Genomic DNA, 25,596 nt, shown 5'->3' with positions numbered 1-25,596 from the left:
AGAGCACTCATCTGAAGGTGGAGCTTGTTGGCCCTCGTTGTAGGGGCACTAAAGAGCAGGTGTGCCCTGACTCACTAGACCTCCAGCCCACAAAACCCTTGTCTTTCTGAGCCATGAAACTCTCTTTTGATCAGGACTTGTCGACTACCATGACTCATTCATTTGATTGATACTTGGGTCATTTAATCTCTTCATTTAATCTTTTAATAATGATTCTGTTTGATTTTTTTTTTTTTTCATTTGCCCCATTTAATGGGGGCTAAAAGATGAGACCCAGGGGAGCCCACTCTGGAGGCTCCAGGTGAGATGAAATACTTGTGCTGCTTTGCAGGAAATTCAGTTGCTCATGAAGAAGTTGCCCAAGTCTTTCATGCTCACCTGAAGTGATGTTCTCTTTTCAGGCCTGTCCTTCTGATCCCTAGTAGGACTCAAAATATTATACACAAAAATTCAGAATTACAAGTGTTAAATGTAAGAAAATGTAAAGTATCTTCTAGAAAAGGCAATTATTGCTGTTATCATGGTCCTCTCACTGTTCAGTCCATTTAATCATTGTTCATTTGAAAGACCTTAATTTTCACTGCAGTAATGATGTACTCTAAAGAGACATTGTGCTTTTCAGGTTCACTGAAACGTTGTGCAACTGGCTTTTCAAAACTGGCTTGAATATCCACAGTGCAGCAGCTGGTACAAGAAGCATTGTCCTTTATAGCCCGAGGTCAATGGATGTAAAAAGCTTCATGTTTTACAGTTTTTACATAGGGAAGAAGTTCTGCAATTAGGTTCAGAGAAGCTGCAGCATTTAAATTTGTCCTCAGTTAAAGTGTCAGGGCTGGAGTTCTTTGCTATTCCATGTTTTATACCAAATAATAATTCATAGGGGGCAAAATTGCCACTCATGTTTTCCCTCCCAATGCTGAGCCTGGACTGACCCGGCAGTAAGGCAAAGCCTTTGCAGATGATGCAGTCTGGGGTTTCCTCCTTTCCAGGCGAGGAGCTTCCCTGGGGAGCTGGTCTCAGCTCAGGAGTTCCCCAGCCCCTCTGCCCGTCGGTGCTTCCCCTGTCGGGCGGCAGACGGAGCAGTCAGGGCAGCGCCGGCAGCCGAGCCGAGACAGTGAGTGGTTGGAGAGGCCAGGGCGGGTGGAGGATCAGCAGGTGACGTGTGCGCACACACACGTTTGGCGCTTGGGCCTCACTTTTACACGAGCACAGTGTGACCCAGAGGCACGTGGGTGCGGGGGTCCTGGTGACCCTTCCTGGCCTTACGCACAGCGTGGTGGGACTGGCATTCCTGTGCCGCCGGTGCTGTGGCACCACATTCATGTGTCGAGCAAAATGAAGAGTCTACGTGTCATTTTAGGGCATTTCTTATGGTCAGGAAAGGTGAAGTCACATGGTGGGACATGGTTTCAGTCTGTTTCTCTGGGGCAGTGCCTATTTTGTAATTTATAGAAACCAGGACACAGAGGGAGCTGTATGAAATAGCCAGTAGCCTGTGGCTAAGATGGTCCCTGGTGGTGTGAGGGACCAGAGTTTGTGCTTCTGGTCTGAATCAGAGCAGAGACCTCGGTCTGAACCTCTGATGTCCAGGAGGAGCAGCTGGGTTGTTCTCAAACCCTTCCAGGCAACAGTTTCCTCAAACCCCTGTGGCTGACAAAGCCACCAGACTTCTTGTTTAACCAGTTCATGTTCCAGAGACATGCCTCTTTCCCTGGAAAATGTCTGACCCTCTCTGTGCTTATAGGGACAGAGCAGGTGTGACTCATTCCCTGTGTTAAACCACATGTGCTGGGTATATATATTAGATCCTTTGGCTTATGTGGTTTTTATTTTGTTATTTGGAAGGGTGTTTTTTAAAATATCTTTTTGGTAGCAAATAGTGGGTCAGAATCTGCCCAGTTTTGTGTCAATGTCATCCAACTAAGACTATTGAAGAATCATGGCAGAACACATCTCCCAGCACCAACAAATCACAGATGGAGACCCATCAGCAATGTTATTAAGAAAGCAATTATAGATCCATGAGGATTACATGAAACTCTACCAACCAAGTAACAATTTTAATCAGCTTTTATTTCATTCCATTCCATGCAGTGCCTAAAAATCATCACTCCAGCCCAAACAGACTTGGTGTTCATGACATTAGGCTGAGAACAATTGGCATCCCCCACCTCCCAGAACTGTCCAAACAAAATGAAAACATTTCTTTCCAGGGAGGAGTAAACTAAAAACAGGTACTTAGTGCATTTAGGGCAGTCATGACTACTCACTAATGCACTAGGTGAACATTGGATTTTTATCTGAGGTTTTCCAAACAGGGGCACCTTTGTACTTCCATTATCTTCATGCAACCTAGAAAGCCCAGACTTACCAAATAGGTTAATGATAACTCCTGCAGTGGTCCTAAAGTGGTCCTAAAGCTGAAGTGTACTGTTGTATCTTCCTCAGAGTTCTGTTTTGTCCCAGAAAACTCGTTTTCCCTTCACACAAGGGTTCTCAACCAGTTTAGATCCTGTTTTCTTCATACTGGGAAGTAGGTATTCAGCCCCTGAATAACATTAACAAGATTTGCTTGCCACTAGTAGTTACCCTATATTTCACCTGCAGTTTTTTGCAGGTTTCCTAACTGTGAGATCTTGGGGTTTCTCAGGTGAGACTCTGAAATCTGTACTGGCTGGGAATCTGCCAAGGATCAAGAAAGGTCCTTGGGTACAAATATTGAGCACATGTCTGTGCAGTGGCTACTGGAACTGTATTGTATTTTGTTTCTGAGTGGATGACGTAAAGTGTATAAAAACAGTTATCAGCAATAACCTTTCTCTCTTTTCAAAGCTATAAGCATAGAAGGCAAATTAAATCCGGAACTTTTCAAAGGATTTGTGCATAAATTTGTGTTATAAATTATCTCAGAGGCTGACATAACAGAAATATTTTAGTTGAAAAACAAATGTTTTTTCACGTAGAGACTTAGCAAATTATTTACAAGGGAGGTATAATTTTCTTTTTGTCTTCCAGAGACACAGCAATGTCACAGTAACTTTTAAATCCATTGTACTCTGTCTTCTGTCAAGTATTGTCAGATTTTGACAGATGGTTTGTCTGTAGGATTTGGGTAAATTTGGCTCCCTACACCATAGATCTTGGGATTGTCATTTTAATTGTGATTGCTTGTCTGTACTTTTCCCCCAATTTGTATTTCTCTTTTAACAATCCAAAAATGTTTTATTTTTTTTACTGCCAAATTTTATGTAGAATAGTTGCCAAAAATAGCAGTAAAAGCAGTGAAGACCTGAAAAACAGTGGCTGAGAGAGTTATGATGTTATGTGTACCCATGTATGTATTCCTCATAGACTTTGGAGTCAGCAAATCCTTAAGACCTTCTGGTATGATCAGACTGAGAGATGCAAGTCATGAAGCTATCTGCATTTAGATTATCTGGCTTTTGGAGTTTAATTTAAAAGCAGACTTGAATCTTAAAACCTTCGAAGAGCTATAACATAGTTTGGAAAGTTCTACAAAAGATCAGAAGATGTCAAAAGGATGGCAACGCAGTCAGCAACGCAAACCTCACGGTGTTTCTTCCTGAGGAGAAGTTAGAGGTTTGTCAGTCAATATCCCAGAGAACAGACTGAAGCCTGTCCAGATGCTCCCTTTTATATTATAATTGAGCCTAAGTGGCTTCAATGTGAAATGGTCATACATCAGTTTTGCTGAAATGAAGTGCTGTTTAGAACCTTTGTCAAACCTATTCACAAACACAGGGAGCCATCAAACCTAATGCTCTGGCTGGGTAGCTTAACAACCATTTTATAATTTTCTAACACTGGCAGTTCAACAAGCTGTGATTATAAAAGTAGTTAAATTATATGGATGGGTCATGTGCAGATTGCTTTATGGGAATCAGGGAGCAATTTTCGCTTGCTGAATATGCTCCTTACAAGATGCTTAGACCAGGACTGTAGAAACACAACTGAGAAACGCAGTCTTGAGGCAAAAGCTTGGCGCTAACTCCCTTGGGCAATCGCAGCTCAGGAGCTGTCCTTGGGAAGAAATAGCCTTGCTTTGGGACCCAGGGCAGCATTTCTTAGCTCAGAAGGTATTTATTTCATTTCAAATAATATCCTGCAGTAAAAAAACACATTATTTTCCCTCGTTTTTCTTTTCTTTTTTTCCTTCATTTTTTTTCTTTCATAGGACAGATGGGGTTTTCCCTGGGTAGCCTGTTCATGTCTCCGGTTGCAGCAGAATGCCCTGGGTGTTCTTTTTGTCTTCCTCCAAAGCCTCAGGTGTAGTCAGAGTACTAAACTAGATGAATAAATGGGCTTCCCTGATGTGGCAAATCCTGTGCTCCTAATGGCTCATTAAGCAATTTCTAGCTGCCAGAATCAAGCAGCCTCCAAAACAGATTGATTCTGCAAAAAGCAGTCATAGTACAGTCTGTCAGGCTGGGATTTTCCTTCCTTTTTTCTTCCCCCCGGCAGATTTCCATTTTTGTTTGATGCTTTCAGAGGCCATGTGTGCAGGGGACTTTTTTGTTCTTGTAAAGTATTTTCTCATGTAGGAATTATCTTGTTTCAGAGTTTGAACATACATCATGTAGATAGTAATCTGTGTATTACTGTTTACTGATTTTGGAAGTTTGAAAGTTGATTGACAGTTAAATCTTTAAAAAAACTAGGCAATTATTTATGTACCTCAGTAACTGGTCTTTATGCAGTTGTTGGCAAAAATGCTCTGCTAACTGTTTTTATGTACTGTTTTGAAAAGTTCCAATGAGAGCCCCCCTATTCTCTTTCCTTTTCCTAATTGCCATTTTATGTTAGAGCCTGTGTTTGAGCTTTAAATTATTTCCTTTGTTCTTTCATTGCCAGACAGACCGAATCATTTCATGTTCTTTAACCAAAATGAATAACTGAAACTTTATTTATTATTTGCTTTCAAAGATAATGTTTATACCTTTTTCATCAAAGCCATTCACCTATACTTACTTCTACTTATTATCACTACTCTTTATTTTCGTGCTGCTTCTGTAAATTATAAATACCACAAACAAATACTACATTAAGAGTAAAGTTGCTCTGATATTTAAGTGGGTTACTTACGTGGGTCTGGTCCTAGTAAATAACAGCCTGATAAATAAAGTGATGGTAAACCAAATGCCCTTTTAAAATTGTTTGTAATCATTCTTCTCAGTTTTTTTAATAATTTAAAATTGACTTTGGTTCTCCACTACATCTCCAGACCTGCATATTCAGTTTTCTTCTCCAAATAAAATGTTGAGGAATGTTTTAGATGTTGCAGTATGATGCTGTCATGTGAAATTTGATAATTCTTTGAGTCTAAACCAATTTTGGAATCTATTTGAAACACATGACCAAATGAGTGAAATTGCACCAGAAGACACTTCTGTTATTTGAGACTGGCATTATTTAATTCACACTTGAATTTTAGCCTCAGTTTATTGTCAGAAATTGATTTGCAAAAATAGTTTAAACAAACCTATGTCCAAACACTACTAAACTACTTTGTCAGTCAGTCACTAATTAAAATACTTCTTTCCTAACTTAATGAGTAACCCCTTAAAAGCTAGTTCATACAATAGGGTTTTACTTTATTTATATATATTTTTTATATAGAGAATTTAAGTTTGTGCCTGCACTTATGGAAATAGAATGACGATGTCTCCTATTTATAAAGTTACTAATTTGTGATTTGAATAAAATATTTTGGATGAAAAAGATAGCGTGATAATGAAACATCCTATTCCCAGGAGAAAATGACGCACAATTGTAGTTGTACTTACTGTAATGTCACTATGCATGCTAATTTCAAAAATATTGTTTTTACTATTCCTATTATTTTATTCTTAAAGGTCTCTGGGATGCATATTATATGAGATGTGCTGTATGAACCATGCATTTACCGGACACAATTTTTTGTCTGTTGTTTTAAAAATCGTAGAGGGTGATACCCCTTCTCTTCCTGATAGATATCCAAGCAGACTGAATGCTGTGCTGTGCAGGTATGTTATTTTCTTGTTCAGCAGGTTTTTAATTAAATTTGGAAAATCACTTATTTAAGACTTTTGGTTTTTAATGTTTCAGCATGTTAAATAAGGATCCTTCATTGAGACCTGCAGCAGCAGAGATTCTAAGAATCCCTTATATTGATGAACAACTAAAGGTATATAAGAAAGAGCGATAGCTGTACACTTACCATTTGAGTATGTGTTTTGCAAAAGCAGAATGGAGGCAGAGAAAATGTGATAATAAAAAATAATCAGATAGCAGTTCATGGGAACACTAATCCAGGGGACTTTCAGAGCTAAATTACAAATATGAGTGAGGTAGTGAGGCAGTGAGTAACGAAGCCCTTGTCACTTTACATGCTGACTGTATTCCCTTTAAAATGTTATTAGAAATACAGAGAATGGGCATTTATGCGTAACAAGTGCTGATCATTTTTGCCTATCATCTCTAAACTGTTCTGGTTACTCATAGTTTTAATGAAAACCAGTGCATCTTGCTCTTGTGATTCCTCCTTCAGTGTATATATTGTTTGGGTTTCTAAGAATGTGGGAAAGAAAACTGCTCAGTCAGATTTTACATTAGGACTGCATTGGGTCATAGCTGAAGAGTCTGGATCACTTTAGCCTCAAGTGTTGACACCACTTCTATTTTATTTCCTTGCAGAATGTACAGTATAAGTTCGCAAACATGACTGTGAAAGACAAGGCACTTAATTGGAGGAAAGAAGCTGCCCCCATTTTTGATGCAGTGTAAGTATTTTTAAGTGTTTTATGGGCAGCAGTATATGAAATTACAGTGTTACCAGATAATATCATGTAGCAACCACTTGGGTTAATCTCGTAGTGCTTTATTTTCAGAGGGACCCATTCCCCAGAAATACAGAAGAGTAATCACATTAGTGAGAGGCATCATTAAGATTTAGGGGAAAAAAATAATTTGTATATCAAATAATTTTATTATATAACTGTGTGAATTGTGCACACATGTGTGGTATATGCATATGTTAATTTAGGACCTTTATATGTTGAACGTTGAGATCATCATTCTAGTTATGTCATGGTTATTTTTAGTGCTGCTGCTTGCTACTAACTTTTGAATGTCAAAGCTATGTTTCCTAAATGACACCAAACTAAGAGTCTATACGCTTAAACTAATATTCAGCTAATATGTCCATAGGGCACCATTATATTTGTCTTGTAACTATAGTGAGAAGTTAAGGCTTATGATGTTTATTGGCTCTCATATCAGTAGTGCCTTTGTAGATGATCTCTCTCCTAGACACTGAATATATATTAAATTAATTAATTGCATTAAATTACAATGCTGCAATGTCAACATGGGCAATCTCATCTTGCCTTTGTAAATTAGCTCTGCAGTTTTGATGGCAGCTGACCCCCCTTTTTGGTTCCTCTCCGTGAGTTTTCTGTATGTGGTTTTGCTCTGTTAGGAGCTAAGATGCTCAAAATCAGGAGTTTGTGATCCTGTGCAGATGCAATGGATGTCCCTGCTTCATGTTTCCTCTAAATAACTGTCAAGACTTTAACAGCTATCTGAAATTTTGTTTCGCATTATTAGGTAACAGTGATAAAGAACCCCATGCTCCAGTCCAGAATTAGCGCTGCCTTCGGGCAACAGGCCTTTCCCCTGCATCTTTTGCGACCTCTGCTCTCGGAGAGGACCCTCAGTTTTGCAGCTGTGGTCACTTTGCCAATGCTGCCAATTTTGCTGTTTGCACAAATCCCTTTAGGGGTTGTGACCAGCTTCAGCTTTTCTAATGACAGTGGTATTTAGTATCAGTGGTAGGAAGAAAGTGGAGCGAAGACAGTGGAATTCAAGACAGCAAAATCTGTATATCTTTTTTTTTTTTTTCCAAGTTTAACACTGGAAGCCTATCTGTAAAGCTGTCATCTCTAGGAATTGTGGTTTGGGTTTCTACCCTGTCACTTCTGTTCTTGTATCTCATTGCCAGATAAGTCTCTGTCTTTTAATCAGACTAAAGTTCTCTGTTTTGGTGTAAATACGTACCTTTAGTATAAACAAATTGTTGAACTTTGCAAGTATAGATGTAAAATGCAACAATAAATGATACCTGTACTGGCTAGTAATAACCATCTAATAAATAAGAGCAAATGGAGATGGCTGTGGCTCCTCTCAGGTTTTTGGCTTTCTTATTATTCTACATGATGGCTCCTGCTAGAAATAACCCTTTGCTAATTTACTGGAAATACGAGAGTCAGGCAGATATTCAATAGGGAAATATTAGATGTATATTTTGTCGGCAGCTGCTGTTTTTGAGTTGATTCAATTAACTGTTAGTGGATTCCTGCCTCTTCGAATGAAATATAGTTAACTGCAGAGGTGTTCCTCAGAGATATACCTTAAACAGTTTAGGGGACTGAAACCTTGCCCAAATATTATGCCGACTCCATCTGAATTATATTGAGAGTTTAATGCTTATTAGAACGTAAAGTATGCGAATCTTTCAGAAACTTTTAATCCATGGCTTTATTTTGTGGGTACAGGATTTCAGATTATCTATGTGCACCAAAAGACTGTAGATGCTTTGAGGAAACAGTATTTTTACCTGCAAAATATATAATTAGACTTCAAAAATCCACAGGCTTGTAGAACAGACTGATAAAACCACTTTTGATTATTAGTAACAAATACGATGTTCCATACCTGATTCGTTTTCATTAGCTCACATGTATTGAGTCTTATCACCTTCCAAATGGACCTCTCATATATTGACAGAGCTTGCATAGGAGGAGGACATTCGTGTACATCTGAGAATCTGTAACCATTCTTGTTCAAAAGCAAGCCTGAAGTCTCTAAGATGAAGATCAAGTTCTAACTACTAACATTATGACCCTATACTTTTGTTAAAAGGAAATAGAAAGTCGGCTTCTGTTCCAGAGGTCCTAAAAATTGAGGAGCAATGGATGGCAACAGTTTCTCTTTGAGCATGGAATTTTACCTTGAGGTTTTCAAATTCAGGGCATTAATTTGAGAAAAAAGTCCCAGGAGAAGCTTCACTATAAATTATCTTCAAGTGTGCCACAGTCTGATTATTTTTAGCTAAATGTTAGGAATATGCATAGAGTCATAATCTTATTATGACTTTTATTAGGAGAACATTCACTGTCTGTGTTGTTACTGGTAAGCAAAATGCCAGATCTAAAGCGACAGGTAAAACAAAACAAAAATACCTGGAAAACGGTAGAGAGCAGAAAAATAATTTAAACATAGTGAATTTTCTACATCTGCTGCAGTGAAGCAATCCTCTCATCTGATTGAGTGTACGAGGAGCTGCTTGTTATGGTGTCCTCCCCAGTCATTGCTACTTGATCTATGATTTTTCTTTCTCACCAGGAATTATTTTTGCCATGAACAGTTGAATCTAGTTTCTTCTCGTAATGTCCTCTAATGGCTTACTTTATTCCAGTCCCATGCAAGTCATAAATTTTAAATGTTTAAGTAAGCATAAAGCTGTACAAGTTCAGTTTCAACTTGGATGAAAAATGTCTTCTTTTTCCCAAGAGATCCTTGTAATTTAAATTAGAGTTTTTTACAGGGGACAAGAAATATGTCTAACATTATTCATACTTGAAGAGTTAGTTCCATTCTTATGAATAATTGAGTTCTTGTCTTTGTCCTTAGTCTTTTATATTTCACACTAATATTCGTATCTTTACACCGTTTCCCTCTATAGTCAACATCTGAAAAGCATAATGAAAACTTCTCATTTATTAAAATCCTGATTTTAAAATGATAGTCCAGAAGGAGTGTTGTAATTTATATGGTTACAAAACTGGGTTCTCAGATGATCAGAAGTGGATTTTATCTTATAAGAGCAAAAATAGTAATTTGAAATGAACACTGGGTATCATAAATATAAACAATAGAAAAAGTTATGTAAGTGAAACATGAGTGCCAAGGCATTGTAAACTATAGTTCAATCTTTGTAATTGCTGTAGGATGTGAGATTAAAATCTGAGATTAATATCCTTTTTCTGATACAGGACTAATATTTCTCCGCTATGTTGATAAATACAGCTGAGATACATATGTCAATAATTCATGCTTAGCTTTCAGAGGTGGTCTGTGGAGACCATTTTACCAGTGAATTGTTATTATTGATTAGGACTAGAAATTCAAGAGGAAACATTAAAGACAGTATTTTTCTCTCTTATTCTAGACAGCTTGTAACAATCAATGTAAAGTGCATGGGTGATACTCCTTTTTTTCTGTGGTTCTCATTTAAAGACTGCCTTTTTACTTGGAATATGCTCAATAATAAAGCCTGGCAGGGTAAATATTTCACTGTGCTTTAACATTTATTCTTTTAAGAAGTTGAGTTTACCTTTTTCCATTCTTGCCTGAAATAATTCACATTCTTCATGAATCTAAGTTTAAATATTTCAGTTTAAAAGACGCATTTGCTTTCCAAACCAAGGTCTATTTAGTCTGTTACAGTACCTGTGACTTTCTAATTATTCCATTTGAAATGTCAGTACGTTTCAATATCAAATCAAAATACTGATATTTACATTTTTATATGAAGATGGGTTTGCATGCATTCAATTTCAGGCATAGGAAAGTTCATTTGCAAACTCTGCAGGAACTGTCTGAAGTACAGAAAATGACACCGCGGGAACGGATGAGGCTGAGGAAGTTAAATGCTGCAGATGAGAAAGCAAAGAAGTTGAAGTAAGTTGAGCATAACATTTGTATCATGCCCTAACCATGCAATTTTCCCCATCCAAAAGTCTGACACGAGAGTTAGAACTGTCAAGGTAAAAATAAAAATAGAAGGCATCTTCAGCTACTCAAAGTGAATAGGGATTTTGGATTAGTTAAATCACAGTAATTATTTATGTAGAAAAAAAATCAGAACATTAGCCCAAAACTGGTATTTTGAGCATTGTGTTTCTGATTAAATAAGTGTAGGAGAAATTTGTTACAATAGGATGGCTTGTCATTGTAAGGATTGCACAGTCTGAGGAGTTGAACGTTTAGTTACAATCCCGCTTTTATCAGTTGTTTTAACCTCAGAGATTAACTGGTAGAAATTAATAGCTCAGAGGACAGTCTTATGAAATGATCAAGTGGGGGTAATGGACATGTTATGAAGGCTTTATGGTTTATGTTTTTTATTGAGACATAATAAAAGAGGGAATTTGAAGAAGAATAAGTACTATTTCTGAGTGGAATATGAGAAAGAGCTGGAAGGCTGTGTGTCTATGTATGAATTCCTTTTTTAAATAAAAAGAAGAATGTATTGTTTTGATCACTCACTTAAGCTTTTCACACGTAAAAATATTCAGTGTTTTATTTGGTATGAATGAAAATCAGAAAAGCACTACATTCATTTTTAATTTATTTAAAATGTTTTAATCAAAAGCATTTTTCGAAGTACAATGTAAATTAACAAATGTTTACTCAGTTATTTATAGAGGGAAATAGAGGGAATAATTATTTTTGATCATGAGAATCTACATCTAAAGCTTATTGTGCCAAAGCAAGTTAGCAGTTCAGTAAGGCAATGATGTCCTAGTACAGAAAAATATTGCAAGGTGACATGAAGGCTGAATTTATGGCCTCAGAAACTCCACAGCTACATATATCTGCAAATCAATAGCAATTGCAGTTGAGTGAAAATGCTCAGTAAAATCGCATCCTAGCATTATTTGTGTGAACTTGTGGTGCCCACACCTAAAAGCTACGAACAAAAACCTGAAGGTTTTCATCTCCTTTTGGAAAATATGTCTGATCAACATGCGTCTGTCTGATGCTTACCATTGCATTCGGTAATAGAGATGGACTGTAAATTTATTCTCATTTTAAAAAAATTTCCTTGACTTGAAACCACTCTATAACACTTCTTATGCATGGTGTATTCAATAATATGGTAGGTCAATTTTTGTGCTTATATGAAATGTATAAACAAGAAGTCTGTCTCTCTCACTTTTGAAAAATGAATGGAGATTAGGAATTCAAACTAATTGCAGGATAATTCTAGTTTGTTTTTCATCCTTTTACTTTCTTGCACTTTAGTATTTTCTATTTAGATTTTCAAGCTTTTTTTCCCCAGGAAAAAAAAAAGTAATATAAAGGCAACATATTAATCTTCAAATCTTGTTCTTAGTAATGAATCTTTAAAATGGATCTATAGTCACCTCTGGGTTGTTGCCGTCTGCCTCTCACTGAAAGTGTTTGAAACAGTACAAAACCAGTACCTTCTCAGACTGGAGATCTACTGGCAGCAGTGCAACCTAGAGATTAATGGGAAGGGAATGTAGTAATGGAAACTGGAAGAGCTGCTTAATGGAGCACCTGGCTTACATAGTCATGTACAGAAAAATGCAGTTACCAACTCTTCCCCAGGTGGTGTTGATAGCACATGAGTATTGCAGGCCTGTCTTCAGCTGAAAGGTTCTTGGACTACATAGCAGAATGAAGTCCAAAGTATTCAAGATCTTCAGAAGAAGAAAAAATAATGGGAATCATAACTTACTGCTTCTCAATTATATTACGCAAGTTGTGAAAGAAAAATATAATCGTGTTTGGAAATTAAACCTGAAATCTCTTTGTTCACTAAAACTAACCTCACTTGAATAGATGCCATGAACGTTTGGCATCATGGCAGTCTGATTATAGAATTTGCTTTTCCACATGTATTTCTAGAAGATCCCTTTGTGCAACCACTGATATCACATCCTAAACACAAGTATTCCGTATTTACAGACAGCTGGCAGAAGAAAAATATCAAGAAAATATTAAAAGAATGCAAGAATTCAGGTCCCGTAATTTTCAGCATCTGAATGTCAACATCCTACGTGTAAGTATGGGCTCTTGTTTCAAAGGCCTCATTTGTGCACATTCAGTGTACAACACTTTTTTCTTTCATGCTTTCTTTAGCGCTAGAGGCACAGTCCTGTTCTAAAACTAATAATTTGGAAGTGCATCAAAGTCTGGACTGTGTAGCTGAACCTGTGGATCTGTCATGAGAGAAAGTGCATTTGGTTATTCAGCTGTGATTCAAAAAACTCTCTAATAATTGCACAATTTTATTTAAGTCACACTTAAATCTAAATCTGCTCTCTGAAGTGTACTTACTGACAGTCTGCATGGCATCAGAGTTCAAAATGCATTAATTTTCAAGATAAGTTTAGAATGGTAATTCTTTAAACACTCATTTGGCATGGCTATGGGTTCTTTTCATTTGATTAGTTAAGACTATTAACATTTCAACTGACATTTTAGTAAGAATGAAGTCTTGGAGTGACTCCCGGTATAAGCTGTCCTTTGATTTTAGGCAATCTACAACAGAAGATAGGCCTGTTCAATTTTAGTCTTATTGTAGAGAGAACAGTGTCAGTTTGTAAACAGTGAAAGCATCACAGAAATAACGAGGTTTTGGTTACTGCTTTGTATTCTATCTTTTCTTTCACATACAGTCTAGTTTCTATTTACCATTGTGTCTGGAGAAAATAATATGTTAAATCTGTCTCTGGTTATGGCTGATTCACTACTGATCATTTACAAAAAAATTAGGAGGTCTTTTTTAGTGTTTGCCTAATACAAGTCCCAGCAGTTGTGTAGATCAGGGCAACCATTGTGTTGTGATCCTGCTGTGAAAGCTCTAACTCTACCTGTTTCTCCATGCTGCTTCATTTGACTAAGGAATCTGATGACCAGACTTCAAAACCCCTAACTTGTTCTCAGCCAGTCATTGCACACGACTGTGTGTCCTTAGGACATGATGAACCAAGTGGAAATGAGACAACAAGTCAGCTCTGCATGTCTGAACTTACAGACCATGGTAAGAATTTGAAATTGTATGTTGAAATGAAACTTCTATAAACAAAGCAAGATCTGATTTTGTCCCTTGTAGTTAATTTATGGTGGGGAAACAGCTGTATAAAAAGCAGTCAGACTTGTAAGGCAGTCAAAAGATTTACAAAGAGAGAAGAAGAAGAATCTAGGTGTATGTGTGTGCAGCAGACGTATGGCAAGGTTATGTGGCAGGAGGCCTGTGTTCCCAGAGCTGGAGTGACCTGTGAGCAGTGATGGAGATGAATGCACCTTCTCTACATGAGATGCTGAGTTAGAAGGAAATAGCTTGAACTTTGCAAATATGAAGTGACTGGTGTTAGAAAAACATTTCCTAAGTTATCTCTCTGGTGAAAAAATGAGTACAAGAATTCAGAGCATTTGCACCTTTGGTACACTTTGATGCCATTTTCTTTATCTATAACAATGAGAGAGGCAGATGGAAACTCATTAAACTGTGCTTATCTATACTGTCCTCAAATACTTAGGTACTGTCTAGAGGGTATGAAGTACTATATAAACATGTACTTTTCTGTAGATAGATGAACAATTAGTCAAGCTTTTCAAAAAGAGTCAGACTGTGGAAATGTGCTCAATGAGAAAAATATTTTTAAGAATGTGTCTGTATTTTTTTTTCTAAATTGTTCTGGAATAGTGTTGTGCTTTTAAATATTTAAGAATTATTGTGTAAGCACTATTGTGGTGAAAGATTTGTAATCACAGTAGAATCTTGCAAGTGTGCACTAATATACTTTTAAGTATGAAAACTACTTTTCTCTAATAGCTCTGCCTTTTAGTATTGGTTTATGTGCATCTGTGAAAGTATACATCATTAAATCAAAGACATCAAAGTGAGTTTGTTTGCAGTGGAGATGGGGTTTTTTTAATAGCAAATGGATTTTTTTCTTTCAGTGTAACCTCATTTATGTGTATGTGGTTGGCTTACTATTTCACAGTATAAGGAGGGATGATCTGTGTAGGAGAGAACCCAGCTGCTAGAAATACATCCTGGGAGGACGGTGGGGAGGCTTGCAAATAAAGGACCAAGAGAAAGCAGTAAATGTGGGTGGGAGATGTACCGAGGGAAGCATGCAAAGATACCTAAATAGAAACAGATCAACATGCATGAAAGGAAATAAACTGATGTTTCTGCCTTTAGAGGTCATTACGCTGTTAAACTGTAATGACAGAAATTAGATGCATATATATCTGTGATGCAAAAGTTGGGTCAATCCATTGTACAAAACTGAATGCATGTTTAATTGCTTTTGCTGGAGTCTCTGACACTGAAGTGGTGGGTTCAGGAGGAAAAGGAGTTATGGATAGGCAAGAGAAATTACATGGTGTCTCTTTGCTTTGTGAATACTTTGTTATGCCTGAAGCTGATGTCAAGGCTGTTATTAATGCTTACTCTATTCAGTATTCACGCTTTTCTTTAAACATTTCAGTGCAACCATGCATGTCCTACATGTCTAATTATGAAGTTATTAATGGCACCTTTATATTTGAAAATGTAAAACCGGTTCCAGCTATTGATTTTCCAGTAGAATTTCATTCTTGATCAGTGGGCTATACAATAGAAAATGAAGAAAACTAGAAGCAAGGCTTTAAAGGGGTTTTATAAAGTTGTCTTACAGGTCAATAAATCTTGCTAACCCATACTAGGTTATCAGAGGAAGTTAGACTAGGAAAACCAGACTAACAATCTCCCAAGTTATAACTAATAACTAAAAACCATTGAGGAAGAGGAGAAAAAGCAGGACAGTGTTCATGAACACTGAGTAGCCTCAGCAGCAGCCTTTAGATTTCTTCATGGCAGACCTAAAAAATCCTCTCAGGAATGGGAAAAGCTGGTGGGGAACAGGTTAGGGATAGTACCCCAATCCCAGCAGGTAAGGAGGAAAGTTCAAACTATCTTTGCCTCATATCCTGCAGTTCTTAAAAAAAAAAAAAATTGCAACGTGAGCAGAAGAGAAGAACAGGGCTTGGAGGACTGAAAAAACAGGATTAAGGAGAGGCATAGGGAATAAAACACCTTACACTCTGCTCTCACTGCAAATTATCTAAAGCGTCATGGAACATAGTTGTATGTTATTAGGGAAGGTGTCAAATACAAAGCTCAAATTTTAGCTTTTGTAAGTAGATTTAAAAACCATGGCATCTTGATCCAATTTTGGCAGTAGTAGTTATATTTACTGAAAGCTGCAAGTTACAAGGCAGTATAGTTAGATAAATGAAAATCATTATGACAGTTTGGGGCATTGGACTTTATGGTGAACGAGTTTCAGCAATGTCAGAAACATTCAACTGCTGTAGACTTTCCTGGGAAGTTTTAGGTTCGCTCCATGTTTGTTTTATGTAATGATCTTCTGAACATTTTTCATTCTAATTAGCACCCCTGTGCACTTGAAGAACATTTAAAAGAGTTGTCTGAAATCACAAATTGCTGACCAATTTGTTAGTCTTCAAGCCTGTTTTATTTTTTGGAATATGAAAGAGATCTGAGTGCACCCTGTGCTTTTGATGTTGAGATGAACTCAGTCTATTATGGAAAAGGTTCCTTCAGATTGTACATAGCTGGTACAAGTTCTTCAGGAACTTAAAAAATAATACGGTTCTTATTCTTACAGGGGAATGCTGGAGGCAATGTAAATACTATTTTTAACAAGAAAATTCAGTTGGTTCTTCAACATTAAGTTCCTTACTGCACCATCCAGCTATACTATGCAGATTTACTCTTCTTTCATAGTGACTGGGAATTCTGCTGGGTTGTGTTGGACTGATGTAGAGTGTAGTTTTTAAATCTGACTGTTCAGATGTCACTTGCTAAGCCAGAGCAGCTTGCGATGGCTGGCGCACCCTGGCATGCTGTTGTCTTTCTCCCTGTTGGCTTTGGGGATTCTGGGCATCAGATGTTTGCAGCATCCTCTGTGCCTCAGCAGAAAATGAAGAACTTGTGGAGTGTGGGAGAGCAAAGAAACATGAACTTTTGCAGACAGAAATCACTTTGAAATTCTTTTGTGCTTGCGTTACTAAAGCTCGAGAAAAAAAGGATCCCATTTTAACCTGGGAGTGGGCAGCAGTGAAAAATTGTGAATAGCAAGTTATGGGGTTTTTTGCTTGTTTGTTTTAATGAGCTAAGAGGAGAAGCTGTGCATTAAACACATATACTCCAGAGCCACTATCTTGTCTTCCGTTGGTGCTTTGCTGAAGAGGAAACCCTGTCCCCCAATCCCTCTACTTCCTCACCATTTGCTTCTGTTCCTTGAAAAAACTACAGGCATCAATTTGACCACTGAGTCCAGATTGTATCTGCCATAGGCATCTATTAGCACTGCCCCTTTCCTAAAGAATCTGACCTGGTTTATACACTCTGGAAACCTCCCTCTGCTTTTCTGCATAGAAAGCTCTTCCTGGGCCACACTATTATAGTGCTTGTGAACCGTCTTATTATATTTCTGGCTTAGATGTTCTTCTGGATGTTTCATTTTTGAGATCCACTGCCTTATTGCCTTGCAGCTTAAGAGCTTCTCTTCCTTCCTTTGCTTATTCTTTTCATATTTTTATAGGCAGCAATAATATCCTCCTGTGTAATACCTCTGTATAATACTTCTGTATTATTTGTATGTTTTAACACTGGTCACTTCTAGTGTACCTGAAGCTTCCTCCCTTATTCCTTCCTTAAGGCACTTCCAAGCTGTTACCTTCCAATTTAAAATAGATTATTTTGGTTTTAATGCCTAAACTCCTGACTCTGTTCTTCGAGTTTTCTCCATCATTCCAGTTCTCAGGGTCACCAAGTGCATGTTGTTATACTGTCCTGGTCCCGCATTGTATTGGAGACGTACTCCAGTTTAGCTCCCGGAACACATGCTCACTCCAGCGGATTAAACCTCTCCCTGGCTGATTGTACAGCCAGTGACGTGTTGCTTCTGCGTCCTTCCCACCTTCCTCATGGTCAGCATGGTTGCAGTGATGGGAAGCGTTTGAAGAGCTGCTGTGCCGTAGTGGATGAGCCTGCAGGGAAATCAAGTGTCTTTTGCAAAAACATCAGTCTAGGTGGTCAGGAGAACTTATAATCACATAAGCATGGGATGTTCTCTTGGCATGCAGTGAGTAAGTAGGCAGGCACATTAGGTTATTAAGAAACATGTCTGTAAATGTTCAGCTTCTGGGACTTTGTCTTGCCACTTCCTTGATTCAGCTGCATTTTGCAAGCATGATAGAGCAAAGGATTTTTCAGGTTTAGCTATTACTGCTCTCATGGTAGATCTTCTGAGAGTCGTGGCAGGTGGGTAGGGAACATTCCTTGCAAGAGTGAAGGTTTAAAACCATACTTCACATTTCTGTTTCTCTCAAGTTACTATTATAAATTTCTTAACGGTTTTGCATCTCTACTCATACAATCCAGAGTAAAAAATGTTCCCTTTATTTGTAAAAAGACAGGAAACAGAGTTGCTAAGAAAGAGTCAGCTAGAAAAATTACTTTCATAATTATTATTAACATATTAAATTAATGGCTGAATTGGTAGGTCGAGTGTATCATTAGAATGATATATACTCTTACTGTATGGTTTCAGCTAATTAAACCACTAACATATTCCTTGGAAATGTAAACCTTTGTAAATATAAACCAATGAAAAATGGCGTTACTCTTTTCCATCTATTTTATGTAATAGTTTTAGCTGCATTAATTTTTTTAGATTGGTTAATTGGAAACAAAACTTAAAAGAAATTGTGTCTTGATAATGAGATATTTATGGAAAAATATTTTATAGTTTTGTTAAACATTAATTGAAAAATGTTGATGTCTCCATCTTATGTGTCTGGGAATTTATGGAACTGTCATTATACAAATGATTTAAAACTAGGGTGGACAGAGCAGTTAAGAATATATTGTACTACTGGGAACAGTTTTGCTTTACTATAGATATCTCCCTGTCTTTTCCATCTCCAGCTTCTCCAAGTACAGGCAAGAGACAAAAGAGCTGAAGGAAGTTTTGTACTGAGGTTGTACTCAGTGAAATTGAGCCACTGTTAGTGTTAAATACAAATGTTTTAGTGTTGAAAATATATGTATATGTATCTATACGCTTCATTTATTTTCAAGGAAGAACGTAAATTTGCTAATGATCAAAAACTAAATACGCTTTGTATTTTGATTTGGATTTTTTATTTTCTGCTACATTTCTCCAGCTCATTTTATTGATTAATTATTTCTGAATGTTGAAAACCATATTTTGCAAATCATGGCAATGAAGCAGGAATGGACAAAGCAAAATGTATCAGGATAGCCCTGTATCTATATTTCCTATTTTTGCTGATACTTACCTAGGAAATAAGTCATTCATCCTCTTTGATTATCATGAAAAAGAAAAGCTACCTGGCAATAATGCATGGGTTAACGTCACTTTCCCCCCTTGTCCCCTGTCTCGTCACCTATTACTTTATAGAAATTATCTCCATTTGGACTAGGATAGATATGCCAATGTACATTTTTCTGGAGATTACTGCATGTTCAGTGCCTGTACTTAGTTTTAAATAGTAGTTTTGTGAAAATAATGGTGAGGCAAATTATATTGTAGTGCTGGCAACTAGCTGTCAGATTATCTATAAGATAAAAAAACACTATAAAAAAGAACTGTATGTATTTAACTGCTCATTTCCATGACTGATAATGAGTGCAGCTGGAATGATTTATTTTCTGAAACATGAGCAAAAATGATCAAACAAAGAAGAGAAGTATCTGTGAGCTATACCCAGACTTGATGTTATGGATGAATACGGTCAGTCCCTTCCTATGCCACCTAGAATAAGGCTGTTCCTGCTAGGCAGGTTCATTAGATATTTAATGATGTAGCCTCCTAAAACGCTACTGGAACCATCATGTAAGTAATGCATTACTTTCCAATATAGCAATATTAGTTCATCTTCATCTACTAATTAACTTTATTGATCTCGTAGTCTAGTTTTCTGATTTTAAATAAGTAACCAGGAGAGCAGATGCCTGTTTTTTCCAGCGAACTGGATATTGAGAGAAGTTTCACATGCTGAGGGTTATCTTTTCCATGGGTTTTGTAGTACTGATAGACCACCATGGCTTTGCTGTGTGGACTACCACACATTGGGCTAGGTAGGATGGAAAATTGCTGCTCAGTCACTACATCACATTAAATATTTGAGTGCAGGTCCTTTTGCTTTGATTACAGTCTCTTCTAATGAAGCCAGATTTTACAGCATAATTCCTCTCAACTATGCATAGAACTTCATTCCTATTGACTGGCTCTAAGTATGTGGAGGTATTTAACAAATAGAAAACACTAGTTATGGGGATGTGCTTGTAAAGAATCCAGAGAAATCTTTATCAGGACATGAATTGTACTCATCCATGTGGGAAATTAGTGTGCAATATCTGAAGTTTCTTAGTTTACTCTAGGTAGAGAAACTCAGTTCCTGCAGTTGAAAAAAGCGTGAAGAGCAAGGCATAATCCCCTTATACAACTGTAGTAGCTAAATGTTCAAGGTTTCTGATTCAATTTCTACAGTAGAACTTGCCTTGAAATTGGCTACAAAATCGTAAACTGTATCTAAAAGTGCTTCCAGATAGCTCAGTGCAATTACAGATGCAACAAAACCAACCATTTCCTCACCATCATCTTTGATCCTTCTGATTTGCATCAGGTTTTACAGTTGAAAGATACTGGGTTGAAAGCTATCTCCATTACCAAACCCCCATGCTTTTTACAGGAGCCATAAGGAGTGTTAAATTCAACAAACCACAGTCTAACAGGCGTGAAAACTTAAAGCCACACACTGGCATTCGTGGCTTAAAGTGCCACTTTATATTCATATCAATTTCACAGCTGATGAGACATGGTAAACAAGAGTGGGGAAGATTTTTTTATTTTTTTTTAAGTATTGAAGAAATTATAGATGGAAATACATCCATATTTCTAAGGGCTTGTCCTCGTTGCAGCATGTAAGTGCCTGGAAGGGAAAAGGCGATGTGGGAAAACAACACTGGACGTAAGGGCCACCAATAAAATATTGTCTCTTGTATTTTTGGATTGCCAGTACATTATTAGTTGGGGCTTCACCTGCATTCACATTCATTTCTTTAAGAGGCCCGGGTCTGCATAAACTACTACTCTGCTTGTAATAGACATGGTTGTGTGTGGGAAGGGGTCAAGTTAAAAGGAGCAAAATAACTTAAGCTAACTAATCATGTTATTTAAATTCTTTGTACAGAAAAAAAAAAAAAGTAAAAAAATAAAGACAACTAAATTAAAGGAGCATATATGATCTCTCTGATCTGCATTAAATTCCTTTTTATTTCTGTATACTGCAAAGATTATAACATGTTAAATTCCTTAGCTTAATATTTTGCAGTACATTACATCTGGCAAACCCCTGATTTCATTACAATTCCAAAATAGCTGAGTACGTTATAGTAATTGCATACATTATTTCTACATTTCCATTGCTAATTGTAAGTTATGGATATAATACTTTGAATTTCAAGTGGGCAAAGTTCAGTTGACCCTCAAATAGGAAATGTTCACTTATTATAAAATATTGTGGGTTTGGGTTTGTTTTTTTTCTACTCCACTATTTTTACAAGCTTTGTTGAAGGATTTTTCAAGGTATTTTTTTAAATTTTGGAAGGCTAAAAAGCCTGTAATGTTTCTGAGCACATCTTTAAGCATCTCTGCACATGCACATTTTATTTAGTGCCTGTAAAATGGTACTTATGCATACTGATTAACTGAGTAACACTCCAAAATACGATCATACAAGCAGTCACACTGCTCAAAGGCTTTTAGGAAAATCGCGTCTTGTTTTGGTTTGGTTTTCAGTCTGTCAAGTCAAAACAGAACAGAATAAGATTTATATTAAGTAGCCTTAATCACCTTTCTGCATTATTCTTGTTATAGTATTTTTTGTAACCAGAACTAGTTTCAATTAAGAAAACAGTGCTGCAGGGACTTCTGCTGTGGGTTACCCTTTGGTCTCCTCTTTCGTGTGGTTACCCCATTTCCAGGATCACAAGGTGTATCCTCTGACTTGCTGCTTGCTGAAATGATACTGTGGGATGTTTGCAGAGAGAAACTTGCCTTTTTAGTTCTGGGATTTGCAGTTCCCAGTCCTTCGCTTGTCCTTGGCACAGGGGGTGACAAAACTGCAGAGACTCTCACAGGGTTTGAGGGTGTAGGCACACTGGGAGCTTGTCCCTCTGACCTGCTCATCTGCCTCGTGTTTTCACTGCTCCGTTTCCTACTGAGATCCCACTTTGTCCCAGATTCAATTAAACCAAGAGTAAATTTGATATATTCTAGCAAAAGCAAGGTTTAACAACATTTTCAAGTTTTAGCCACAAAAAGGAAAATGAATCAATGCTCTTTTAATTTTTAATTGACTGAAGCATTAGTCCTCTTGTTTAAGGAGTTCTTCCCTAGAGGTATTGCCTTTGGAGATCTGATTTTTTGCTTTGGTTATAGCTCCTTATAGCTCCTTATTTAAACCTTTCTTCCATGAGGGCAACCATACAATTAAAGAGATATTAAAGGAATTTTATGACATTTTGGAGTCTAGTGTTTACAGGAATTTAGAAACCTCTATGTAGATGTTACTATACATTTTCCGTTATCTTCAAGTTTTAACTTGAATGCTTTAGTTTGCTTGAGGACCATCAGGAATTGAACTCTACTCATAACCTCCTCAGGAAAACTTTTCCAAAACTGTGTTCTGTTTGGTATGCCTAGCTACTTAAATCTTTTCATAGCTTCACAAAAACTCACAGCTGACTTCTTACAAGAAGTCTCGCTCTTACAGCTTCGCAGAGGGAAGCTTGCAGAATGAAGTCTTTACAAAGCAGTGATGTAGAAAACCCCAAACACTTTGAAAGTGTGAGGAGAGCAAATTATGTTACTCTATAGCTTCTTTTTTTTTTTTTTTTTCTGATGTATTTTTCATACTGATTTAGTTTGGCATTGATGGATGGGGCCTCTCTCAAAATTCACCTTGGTGAATGACTACAGTTAAAATTATTCTGGCCAAGTCTTTTTAAAACGTACATGGGAAGTCCATTCTTTCCAAAGCATTATGTTAAAAAAGCATTTAACATACACTGTGTGAATTTAGGAAGCAGTTAGAAGCAAATGCACCATGATCGTATATGTACAAAAAATACCATATACTAGATTCTGTAGCAGATGTTTTAAGTCTTCCTTAGAAAGATACTGATTTTTATTCTAAGTTGTCTTACTTATAGGGCAATATATCTTTACACTGAACTTTAGACTCAAGCTTAAACCAATGTAAATAGAGATGCACCAGGCATTTACTTGCAAACAAAGCAGCTGTGAACAGGATTGTGTTGAAAAATATTCAATAAGGAATTCCAGTCCACCTCCCAGTCAGAGTTTTCTGGATCACTTATAAAACTAAATAACATTTCTTTGGAGCTGGGCCAAATGATATGGTGATGCAAGAAGCTGGAGCCGATTCCAAATGAGGGGGAATTTGCTCAGCAAGTAGTTGTAAATATGGAATTAGTTTGCAGTTTCTACCAGTTTAGCTTTCAGTGCATGCGACTGTTGGATAATTAGCTGGAGGAAATGAGAAGGTGATTCCAATGTAGATTTTGGTTTACGTTCTCCTGCTATTTTATCTTCTCCATGGAACAAAATGTGCTCCTGTGGTTTAGTAAATACGTTGACTTTCATCAGTTAGTTTCTTCAAGGTCTCAATACTTTTTTTTCCTAGATTTGCTCCATTGCAATCATTTATTTGTTTTTATACTTGTTCATCATATTACTTATGTTACTGCTTATATCCAAATGAAGTGTGTTTTACATCTCTGCTACATCCAGACTCTCATGCGCACAACCGCTTACACCACGTTTGGATCTCAACTGTTCCCATTTGTTTTCTACTCTTTCAGAAAACTATAGTTGTGAAAATATCCCCAATCTATGTCTTAAAAATGGCATTCTTGCCCTGAATCTCAAGGAGAAGGAAGTGACTGTCTTAAGGGGTGGGTTTTGTATTAATACGTGGACTCTTTCCTTCTCAACACTATTGTCAGACTGAAAGGTAAAGTATTAGGCAGTGTCTGTCAGGTTCAACAGGAAAACTGAGTTTTTGTTTGAAAGTATATTGGGCTAATCAAAAAAGTTTAAAATAACTCAAGGGCTAAGGTAGTTTTAAATTTATGTCATAAGCTGGCTTCGTGGTCATTTTTCCTTTAATTTATAGCTCTTGCTCTGTTCCTGCTGGAAACTGTGCAAATAGTAAGGCAGCCTTTACAGTAATAAGGCCTCTTTGTGCATGAAGGAAATGGCTTCCAAGACTCACTAAGTGCCCCCTCTTTTTGACTACATCGCTATATTGTTCTTTGTCTTCATTCACCCATCGGTACTAAAAGGATTTCTGAATATTTGGGGAATTTTTAGATTTGCTGAACTTTAAGACGTGCTTGAAAGGCAGCATGGCTTCCTCTTCATTGTCACTGCCTACCAGAGCTCCCAGTTCTGTGTACGTGACAATTAGAAAATCAGAAGAAAAGAAAACAGCAACAATGACAACAAAATACACACACAAAAAACACAAACAAAAAAGCCCCACAACCTACCAACCAAAAAACCCCACAAACAAGCAAACAAAATGCCCAAAAATGTGATGAAAGTGTTACTTATTGCTGTTTATTTTTGCTAACAACTCCTTTTAGCAGCTCCTTTCTTCCTCTTGTGTTTTGTCTCTCTGCATACTGATAAAATACAAGGAGGTGAAAGGTTTGGGAAAAAGAACTGTGTCCTTCAAATAAAATACGTATTTTTAAATTTCATTTTGGTTAAAAAAATAAAAAATTCTTCGAAAAACATTTTGAAACTAGCTACTTCCTTTCTAAGATCAAATAGTAGATGATCCCCATAAGGCTACTCTGATTTACATCCTCTTTATCTCTGTTTTTCCTAGACTTTTCATGATAGTAGACTATCACTCAGTGAAGCCCACAAGTGAATGAAATGTTTTTCCCTTTAAAAATGCAAAAAGGAGAATTATAAAGTATTAGTGATTAACTTTTGTTATATTTCTAGTTCTCATTTAGAACAAGCTATTTTACTTTATGTCTATGCTGTACATGGCCATGTCAGAAGGTGATTCTTTTAGTGACTTCATAGTCCTTTTGTGCTTAGCCAAAAGGATCGCACAAGGTTTTCATGGGCACAAAAGTCCTGTTACATCCCTTAGTTAACTTCTTAAACACATTTTCTGAGACTTTTTTTCAGCCTAATTTAGAAGAGCTGGACAAAAGCTTCCACTGACTTTCTAAACAATGAAGCTTCAGAGCTTAATAATGTGTATCTCATCTATAGCTGAACAAAGAATGGTGAATCTCTTTGGGGGAAACTTTTAAAGTTTTTTTATTTATTTGTGTTGGTTTTGCACTGAAGGAAAAACAAACAAACAAACCAAACCAATCTGAGTGAGCTTAAATTATAATAATAGAATTATCTTATTTTTTCCTAATTTTATGAGCATTGACCTGAACTGCAGATGTGCACGGGACCCTTCCTCTCCTTTGCAGTAGAATTTCTCATTTAGGATTATGTAGCTCAGGGAAACATATCTTTGTGTTTCAAACCTCTCTTCTTGTGACAGTACTTGAGCTCTTTCTTGTTTCTCCCTTGAAGGGAGAAATCCCTTTCTGTTTTCTCCCTCCATGAT

The 25,596-nt window shown here is 37.0% G+C and overlaps 1 protein-coding gene across 4 annotated transcripts in view; it reads left to right on the top strand.

Annotated features, from left to right (window-relative positions):
• Positions 1-25,596, top strand: part of NEK11 (NIMA related kinase 11) — a 91,225-nt gene that overhangs the window by 34,593 nt on the left and 31,036 nt on the right. For all 4 annotated transcript variants that reach the window (XM_082044413.1, XM_082044411.1, XM_082044412.1 and 1 more), the window contains 6 exons: positions 5,874-6,023; positions 6,106-6,184; positions 6,694-6,779; positions 10,621-10,740; positions 12,778-12,871; positions 13,717-13,855. In XM_082044413.1, the coding sequence (XP_081900539.1) occupies positions 5,874-6,023; positions 6,106-6,184; positions 6,694-6,779; positions 10,621-10,740; positions 12,778-12,871; positions 13,717-13,855 (668 nt within the window). The remainder of the gene's footprint in view (positions 1-5,873; positions 6,024-6,105; positions 6,185-6,693; positions 6,780-10,620; positions 10,741-12,777; positions 12,872-13,716; positions 13,856-25,596) is intronic.

The sequence above is a fragment of the Streptopelia decaocto genome, assembly GCF_964273445.1.
Source record: "Streptopelia decaocto genome assembly, chromosome: 2".
Taxonomy (NCBI): Eukaryota; Metazoa; Chordata; class Aves; order Columbiformes; family Columbidae; genus Streptopelia; species Streptopelia decaocto.
The sequence above is the reverse complement of the archived record's forward strand: the minus strand, read 5'-3'. Positions and strand labels throughout refer to the sequence as shown.